The sequence below is a fragment of the Mandrillus leucophaeus genome, unplaced genomic scaffold (assembly GCF_000951045.1).
Source record: "Mandrillus leucophaeus isolate KB7577 unplaced genomic scaffold, Mleu.le_1.0 Scaffold10, whole genome shotgun sequence".
Lineage (NCBI taxonomy): Eukaryota > Metazoa > Chordata > Mammalia > Primates > Cercopithecidae > Mandrillus > Mandrillus leucophaeus.
Genome location: NW_012098098.1, coordinates 5416122 through 5425346, shown reverse-complemented (window position 1 = coordinate 5425346; position 9225 = coordinate 5416122). Strand labels below are relative to the sequence as shown.

General features: G+C 57.2%; 1 protein-coding gene across 1 annotated transcript in view; it reads left to right on the top strand.

Annotated features, from left to right (window-relative positions):
• The window catches only part of LOC105533848 (proline-rich protein 36), a 17390-nt gene extending 8615 nt beyond the window's left edge, over positions 1–8775 (top strand). Inside the window, 8 exon segments of the mRNA XM_011972421.1 lie at positions 341–404; positions 4269–4443; positions 5590–5727; positions 7436–7595; positions 7757–8266; positions 8269–8376; positions 8379–8455; positions 8457–8775. Coding sequence (XP_011827811.1) covers positions 341–404; positions 4269–4443; positions 5590–5727; positions 7436–7595; positions 7757–8266; positions 8269–8376; positions 8379–8455; positions 8457–8477 — 1253 coding nt within the window. The 3' untranslated portion in view covers positions 8478–8775.
• Positions 8776–9225: the final 450 nt, after the last annotated feature.

Sequence of the window (9225 nt, the reverse complement as noted above, 5' to 3'; positions counted from 1 at the left end):
CTCTCAGGAAAGCCAGGGGGTCTGGGCAGCAGGGAGCTGGGCGGGTCCCATCACCCTTGGGAAAGCCAGGGCATCTTTGGGCAGCAGGGAGCTGGGCAGGTGCATCACCCTCAGGAAAGCCAGGGTGTCTTTGGGCAGCAGGGAGAGTCCCCCGTCATCCTGTGGACATCCTGTAGACATCTGTCATTTGTGCAGAAGCCTTGATGTAAGATAGAAGCAACATTTCCTAGAAGTTTCTTACAAACTTAAACCAAGGACGGAGGGTCCTAGAGGAATTGAGGGCTTTGCTGTCCACTTTAAGTGGAGGGAATTCTTTTTCATTCCTTTATCGTCACTAAAGGTTGGATTTCAGAGCAAGTACTCAAGTACGTGGAGGAAGATGAGGGAGGGAAGATGGGAGGAGGGTGAGGAAATGTGGGCATCTGGTTCCCTGGCTGCGCACTCAGGGGACCCTGGGGGACCACCTGCTTAACAGGCAGATGCCTCTGTGTGTTGCCATCAAGTGAGGTTGTGGCTGAGCCCGGTTAACACTCGGGGCGCCCATGCACGGCTGGAGCCTGCGCAGTCTCTTGGTGACAGCAGTGACCACATGGCGTCCTCCTGCAGGGACCATGTGACTGGCTTTTATTCTCTCTATCCTTGGGTGGAAAGAGGAGAAAGAAGTGATGAGTCCTGGCCTTCTACTTTCGAGTAGGTCAGAAATGTTTTCATAAGATAAAAGTTACAACTGAAAGAAACAGCAGGTCTGGGCGTAAAAACCCTGTGTTTTCAGCCTGGAGTGTGTGTGGGAGAGCGGGAGCTCAGGGTGTCTCTCCTGGGGGCCATGAAGCAGGAAGAAAGGGCTGTGGGGCCAACGCCAGCTCCACTTTACATCCGGGGACTGGGGCTGCCACAGCAAAGTGCCACAAACTGGGGGGTCCATGTGACAGAAATTCGCCCTCTCCCTCACTGGAGGCCAAGTCTTAGATCCAGTTGTTCCAGGGCTGTGCACCCTCTGAGGGCCCCAGGGAGGCCCCTTCCTGCCTCCTCCAGCTCCCAGCGGCTCCCAGGGTGGGGTGGGGTGGGCAGCCACATGTTCAGAGCTCCCAGGTGTCTCCAGGGCTCCACCAAGGCTGACACCCTGGTTGGCACTAGGACTCTGATTAGGATTTCGGACAAAGCATTTCCTCCACGGGCAGACACAGAGCACACCCCTGGGTAACAGCACGCCCAACCTTTTAGAAGAGTCACCAGTCAAACACTGGCTGTCCAAGTGAGAATCAGTGAGATTGCAAAGTGGTTGTCATTAGTGAGGGTGTCAGATGGCCTGGTGTGTTTAAGTAACCAAAAGCAAGTCTTTCTGATACCTTGCATGTTGGAGGGGGTATTCCAGTGCTGGTTAGAATTAAAACCCAAAGCAGGTCATTGATTCTGATGGAAGTGCCCTGGCCCCAGGATCATTAAGAAGGGTTTCAGGGAGGAAAAACAGATGATGTTGTCTGTCCCTGGTCCAAATTCATGGTGCATCCCCACTTCCACAGGAATTCCATGCAGGTCTTTTATATGCTGCTATATTTTATATCTGTTGCTGTGCTGCTACACACTCCAAAACTTAATGGCTTAGAGAGCAAAAAATCACTTTTTATCTCTCACAGACTATTAGCCAAGAAGGTGGGAAGTGCTCAGCAGGGTGGTTTTCCTCAGGGTCTCTCATGTGGTTTTATGTCAGCCAGGGCTGCATCACCTGAAGGCTCGACTGGGGCTGGTGGCTCCCTCACGAGGCAGGTGGGCTGGCACTGGCTGTTGGCTGAGGGCCCCAGTTACTCTCTGGGGCCTGCCTGAGTGTCCTCACCACATGGTGTCTGGCTTCTTCTAGAGTGAGTGAGCCAACAGGCTAAGTGGAGGCTGCAATGCCATTATAATCCAGCCTCAAGGGGAAGTCACACGTTGACCACCACCGTACTCTATGCTGACCACATAGACCAGCCCTGCTGTGTGGGAGGGGAGCACACATAGACAAATACGGGAGTTGGGGGGTCACTGGGGCCATCTGGGAGGCTTGCCACCATCACCCGTCCTGTTCCCTAAATGACCTGCATCCCCAGGTTTCCTATTCTCAACATTGTGTGCCACCTTGAGGGGCTGGGAATGAGAAAAAGTATTGTTTTCAGACAGAAAGCATCTCTTTTATATTTAACAGCCCTTCCTTTAGTTTATCTCTTCCCTCTCTTACTTTATTTAAAAGTAGCAAGAGGCCAGGTGTAGTGGCTTATGCCTGTAATCCCAACAGTTTGGGAGGCTGAGGCAGGTGGATTGCTTGAACCCAGAAGTTTGGGACCAGCCTGGGCAACATGGCAAAACCCCATCTCTATTTTATAATATTACTGTTTTTAAAAAATGAATAAATAGAATAAAATAAAGTGCAAGATATGCTACCCTCAGTGCCGTCCTTACAAAGCTTGCTAGCTTGATCATTCAGCTTGTTGAGCCACTTTCCACATTACTGCAGGCCATGGTCTTGCTGATAGAATAAGAGTGCCTATTTCTGGTGGGGTTTGACTGAGCATTCTTGCCTGAAGTCTCCTGAAGCTGTAGTCTTGCATCAGCTGGAGTTGCAGTCTCATTTGAAGGCCTGACTGGGGCTGGAGGAGCCACTTCCCAGGTCACTCCATCACACACTGCTGCTGGCCAGAACTCAGTTCTCTCCAAATGGACCCTGCCATGAGGCCACCTGAATATACAGCATGGTGGCTGGCTCCCCTCAGAGTGGATGACCTGAGAGACCAAGACAGAAGCTGTGGTACCTTGTACAGCTCAGTCACAGAAGTCACACACTGTCAGCTCTGCCATGTTCCACGGGTCACATGCATCAGCCCTGAGTCAATGTAGGAAGATGATAAACCCCAGGAGGTATGGGTCAGTGGGTTCATCTTGGAGGCCACAGAGCTGTCCCAGCACTGTCCCAGAGGGGGATTCAGTGACAGGGCCAAAGGGATTCCAATGACTCAACCCGAGGATGACCAGATTAGACAGGACTGATCAGGCTAAGATGATGAAAGGCCGGCTGACATGACACATGGGACAGGCCCCGGGCCAGAGTCCCTGGATTGAAGTCTCCACCCCAGCACTTCCCACCTGGGGTTTGGGCTTCATCCATCGGCAAGGCAGAGATGATAGCGAAACTCAGCCTTCCTCCCACCCGTGTGCTGGATGATCAAAGGAGCAAACAGAAAAAAAAAAAACAAAAACAGGAAATTGCCAAAGAGTCACACGATTATCATTTATTTTTGTTACTAGAATGATAAATCCCTTTAAAAATAAACAGCTTTCTTGGATATAATTAACATACTATACATTTCACCTATGTGAAGTGCACAATTCACTAGTCTTTAGTCTATTCAGAGTTGTGTGACCATCATCATTATAGAATAAGGTCTGATTGATGCTTGAGAGCTGACGATGATGATGATGATGATGATGGAGAAAGAGTCTGCTCTGTCCACCAGACTGGAGTGCAATGGTGCTATCGTAGCTTACTGCAGTGTCCACCTCCTGGGCTCAAGTGATCCTCCTGCCTTAGCCTTCCAAGGACTCCAGGCATGAGCCACCACAACCAGCAGATTTTTTTTTTTTTTTTTTAGTAGAGGTGAAGATTTGCTATGTGGCCCAGCAAATCAACTGAGTTCTGGCCAGCAGCACCACTGGCCAGTGTGTGATGGAGTGACCTGGGAAGTGGCTTCTCCAGCCCCAGTCAGGCCTTCAAATGAGACTGCAACTCCAGCTGATGCAAGACTACAGCTTCAGGAGACTTCAGGCAAGAATGCTCAGTCAAACCCCACCAGAAATAGGCACTCTTATTCTATCAGCAAGACCATGGCCTGCAGTAATGTGGAAAGTGGCCCAACAAGCTGAATGATCAAGCTAGCAAGCTTTGTAAGGAGGGCACAAACTTCTTACAAAGAAGAGCTCAAACTTCTGAGCTCAAACGATCCTCCTGCCTTGGCCTCCCAAAGTGCTGGGCTTATTTTTAGACCATAATGAAAAGTTCCAGTTGATGTTACAGGAAGTGAGCCAGGGAACGCTTTACCCCCAGGCTCTAGGAACCATCAAAGTCAGGCTAGAAAAGGGCATCGGCAAGAAGGGGTGTCTGGAGGCGTTAGGGCTGAGCTCTCTGTACAGAGAGAATTCCGCTGTGTGGAGCAGCTGCACTCCCTTACGGGTGGCTGGGTATGAGGGCTACGGCCTGTCCTCGAGGGTCCCACCTCTTCCCCAACTCCCTGGCATCCTAGTCAGGATTCAGGGGGTGGGACTTCCCCTGGAAACCTGGAAAGCAGGGAGCACCGACTGCCCACGGACACCAGGAAGGAGGGAGCATTGCCGCTCGTGGACCCTGAGAAGGAGGGAGCGTTGCCGCCCGTGGACGCCGGGAAGGAGGGAGCGTTGCCGCCCGTGGTCCCTGGCTGCGTGCCCTCCCCTTGGCTCCTCCACCCAAGAGGGAAGTCGAAGCTGTTTTTCCAAAGCTCTTTCTCCCCCACCTCCCCCAGCTTCCCTCTAAGAGTTCCTGCTGGTGTCCTCCACCCCCAGTCCACCGTCCAGGAGCCAAGAATTCGTGGCAGACCCCGAGCACAGCTCGCCAAATCATTCGCTCATTGTTAGACATCTGGGGTTTTCAACTGTTTGTTTTCATAAAGGACACTCTAAATGCCCCTGGGCAGTGGCTCCTCTGGAGCTCCAGTCCCAGAACCTCGGGTGTGAAATTCTGTTCTCAGCTCCGCCCCTGCCCAGGCTGCTCTACCATCCCACGAGAGGCTGCAGTTGGAAGCCCCTTGACACCCCAGCCTCCGTGGGTGTGAGCATCCCCAGCACCCAGACCTCGGCTTCTCGGTACCGTGTTCCATTCAAAGCGGCCAGGACTCCTGGGAGAAATGGCCAGCTCCAGTCTGGGAAGGGAAAACACCAGAGGCTTATAGGAGATCGCGACCCTCCGGGGCTACGAGGCCGTGCCCGAGCACTCAGGAGCCTGCTCGATGGGGGGCGTGGGGGGTGGGAGCCGAGGGTGCCAGGAGATGGCCTGGGGCACAAGCAGCCCTACAGCTCAGGCTCAGACAAGCAGCTGGAAGCCTGGCGGCGCATGGACGTTCCCACGGCTTTAAAGGACGCCCCACAGAACATGGATTAATCATCATAGAGAGAGAGGACAACGTTGCAGGGGAGCCTGCAGACGCAGCATCAATAAAACCGCCGGCATTCATGTCACCAGAGACGGCCCAGGTGAGATTCTACACCCCCCGCCAGGACACCCGCGGAGCGCAGCCTCACCCCCTGCTGTCCCTGCCCACCCAGGATCTCATCACCAGGAATCGAGAGGCAGATCCAGCCGAGGGTATCCTGCAAAGCAGCCCGAGTGCCCACAGCGTGGAGGGGCCAGGAGCCAGAACAGGCTGACAGAGATGGAGGAGAGAGGGAGGCTTGGGGCAGGGCGTGATGCCCGCAGATTCCCCTCTCAGAACCTCGTGGGGACAATGGCCAGGCTGCAGTGCGGCCTCGCATGGACCTGTCCATTCCCCGATTCTGACGGTGCTGAGGGCTTGCGAATGTCCCTGTGTGCAGGAAACACAACCCAAAGAGCTGGCTGTGTGGACCGCGGTGCAGCTCCCCCCCACGGGCCTCTCCCAACCTGAGCGGCGCCCTCCTGGCCACCGTCCACTGCTGCCCGAGACCCTGCCCCAGCAGAAGGCACAGGCTGGGGTGGGCCTGCAAGAGTGAACCAGGTTGGCGAGGAGGGGCCTCCCAGGGCCGACGCATCTGAGCAGCACCCTGCAGGATGGGCAGGCCCCTCATGCCCCAGGCACCGTCACAGGGCCTGCGATCTCATGCATTCGAATGGTACTGCATGGGCCAGGGTGTCCCAGGGGATCCTGTCGGGTGCCTTCCTCAGCTCTTCCACCTTCCACAGTAAGTACTTCGACAGTATGGCTCATGGTCACCCCAAGTCCCCGAGAAGGAAAGAGAGCGATGCCATGGAGATGGGAGGCCAGCCCTGCAAAGGGCACCATAGTCCTGGGCACCACCTCTCCTGGGGAATGGGGGCTTGGGCACCTTCTTCTCCTCCTTCCTCCCTCCCTCCTCCCTCTGACTTGCACCCCCAAATTGCCAGTATCACCCCCTCCCCAGTTGCAACAACCCCAAACATTCGGACATTGATTTGTGTTTCCTGCATGGGGGCAGAAACCCTCCTGTTCCAGAACCGCCAGGCCCCCACATTCCCCCACGGGCAGGGACCCATCTCACTCCCCCCACCCCCATTAGCCCACAAGGCTCTGGCCCCCACCCCCATGGCTGCTTGGTGAAATGACAGCCCCGCTCTGCCGGGAGCCAGGGAAGAGGAAGGGGCTGGGGAAGGGAGTCCAGCTAGGGAGCCCTGTGAGCCCCTCTAGGAGCCTGGCCCTGGCTGGAGAGACAAGCACTGGGATGAAACACACTTTATTCACGAGGGCACAGGATTGCCATCTGCAGTGCTTGTGCTAAACTCCAGCAACGAGCAGATGCAGGCTTTCCTCCCTGGGTCAGCAGCCCGGGGCCTGGAATCAGCTACGCCCACTGCGCTGAGATCAGCTTTGAAAAGCCCCATTGCAGACCTGCGGCAAAGGGGCAAAGGCCAGGGGAAGCTGGAAGCTATGCTAAGGCTGCTCTGCTATGATCAGCCTGGCCTGGGGCGCCCTGGGGGATTCCTCAACCGCCTCCTAGACCCCTCCCCCACCCCCAGTATGAGGCCCTCACTCAGGCATGCCTGGGCCCTGGAGGCGGAGAGCCTGGGACTCCACAGAGAAGTCGTGCCCTGCGCCCACTCGGCCTGGCCGGGAGCCCGGGCCCTGTGTGGTCACACCCGGAGGGCCTCACCAGCAGCGGCGGGGGCAGACTCTGTGGGGGCACCCCCTCCTCCAGCAGGGCTGGCCCCAGTGGGGTGGGAGCATGTGGTGGAGGGCATGACCTCTAGGAGAAGTTTGGCTGGAGCAGCCCTGGGGGGCAACCAACTGCCGGGCAGGGGCTCTGGTGGCCCATTTCCCATGACAGGCGGCCTGGACGGGAGGGAAGCGCAGTTTCCACCACCTGAGCCCAGCTCCCAACTCCGGGCGTTCAGATGGGCTCCTGGCCACCAGGCTGTGGGTCCGACGCGGCAGCTGGCAGGGTCTGAGGGCCACCAAAAGGGAAACGTGTCCCAACTCAGATCCCCTGGCCGTGGGCAGGCAGCCTCGGCTCACTCCTCTCCTCTGGGTCCTTCGCCCGCAGTGACAGCTCCGCACCCAGCACCTTCCCGTGTAAGAAGTCAGGGTGTTCGAGACGAGATCGAGGCTGATCTGGGCCTTGTGTGGCTCCTGCTCATAGGATCCTGGGGGCCGTTTCAGGAAGAGCCTCAGGACAGGGAGAATGCTCAGTCTCCCGGCTGCCCCGCCAGGCAAGAGGGTCTGGTGGTGGAGGGAATCCAGGGGGCGTGGTCCTCACCCCACTGTCAGCGCTGGCAGACCCCAACACTCATCCCCCAGCCCCAGGTACACAACCCGCGCTGCCGCCCCTCTCCGGGCCCTGCCGCCCCTCTCCGGGCCCTGCCGCAGCGGGTGTGTTTGGTGCTGCTGGGGTGGAGTCAGGGGCCAGATCCCATCGTGAATTTGACAGAAAAGGAAATGGGCTCTGAGAGCAGGTGAGGCTCAGCCAGGGCCCCGTGGCTCTCACCCAAGGGCTGAACTCCAACCTTCCTGGCCCGGCTCTGTTTCCCGAGCTGTGGAAAATGCCTCTGTCCACCCGGCATGGCTGGGTAGTGCCTGCTTCCCCCACACCAGCCACAGGCCGGCTCCCCAGTCCTCTGTGGGACGGTTGCTGGTCTCTGTTAAAAACCCCCCGGGTGACTTGCATGCCGCTAGGGCCTGTGCCCCCGGGAGACACTCTGGGGAGGGGTCACAAGGAAACCTCAGTTCAAGCTGCCCAGCCAAGGCCGGGCATGGCTGTGCCAGCACAGGAAGGCAGGGAGGGGTCTCCAGGGCAGGCAGCTCTCCCCTCGGCCCAGTCCCTTCTGTGAAGTGCTCAGCCCAGGCGGGAACGTGCTTCCCACTCAGCCTCCTCCAAGCCGCTGAAGGTCCCACTGGTTCCCCAAATGACTTCTGTCCTGAGCCGTGGGCTCCTGACCACGCACCTACCTTGCATGGCCTGAACAAGAGTCTGCGCCAGGGACCCCGCTCGGGAGGGGCACAGAGGAAGCCAAGGGCCCACACAGGTGAGGGGGTCTCGTGTCTGAGCTCACCCAGCCCAGGCTCAGCAGCAGCCTCAGAATTTCCTGGCATCTGCTTGCCTGTGTTGCAACCCAAGTGGGGTGTGCGCGCCGCCTGAGAGAGAAAACACTCGGGACGATTATGTAAGCGCTTTCCTCCCCAGCACAGGGCCGTCTTGGGCACATCGAGACCAGACCATGTGCAAAAGCACTTCGGGAGAGTGGCAGGAGCTGAGCTGCCTGAGAGGGATTAACCCCTTCCGGGATGCTGGTGGCTCGTCCTGGGGAACGTGGGACTGGTCAGGATTGTAGCACGCAGAGGGGTAGAGTGTGAATGTGGAGGCACCGGTGCTGTGTGATTTCCCACAAGTTGTCTAACCTCTCTGTGCCTTCATTGCCTGACTCGGCTGTTTCCAATGCAGCTGATTTTAACAGCACCTGTTTCATGAGGCCACAGCCAGGATTCTGGAAGGCAAAGCACAGAAAGCCCTCAATGCGGTTTGAGGCTCCAGGCAAGGCTCAGCTGACAGTAGCTGAAAACAGCAGTTCCAGCCACAGAGTCGCCCACCCTGCCCACCACAGAACGAACAAGGATTTCCAGCTTTGCTCGGATTTGTGGGGACCACTGGGTTTGGACTTTAGGAAAAGCTCATTTGCCTTTGGGCAGAAGCGACCGGAGCTGGGGTCACCAGAGGTGGGGGCAGGAACCTCTCGTTGGCTGATGCGGGACCTGGGGAGGGGCCATCTGTGTGGGGCAGCACTGGACGCAGACCTGTCGATACCTGTGAAACCTGCCAGGCTGAGCCGCCGTCCAGCAAGCGAAGAGACCACACTGGACCACGGCGGAGTCACTTGGCCAGCCCCGCCCAGGTCCCCATAGCCCTCACGTGTGTCCCAACTCCGAGCAGGCGGCCGACAGTGCACCCTGACAAGGCACGCGTGTACCATCGGGGACACCTGCTTCTTTAAAGTGACCGGATGGT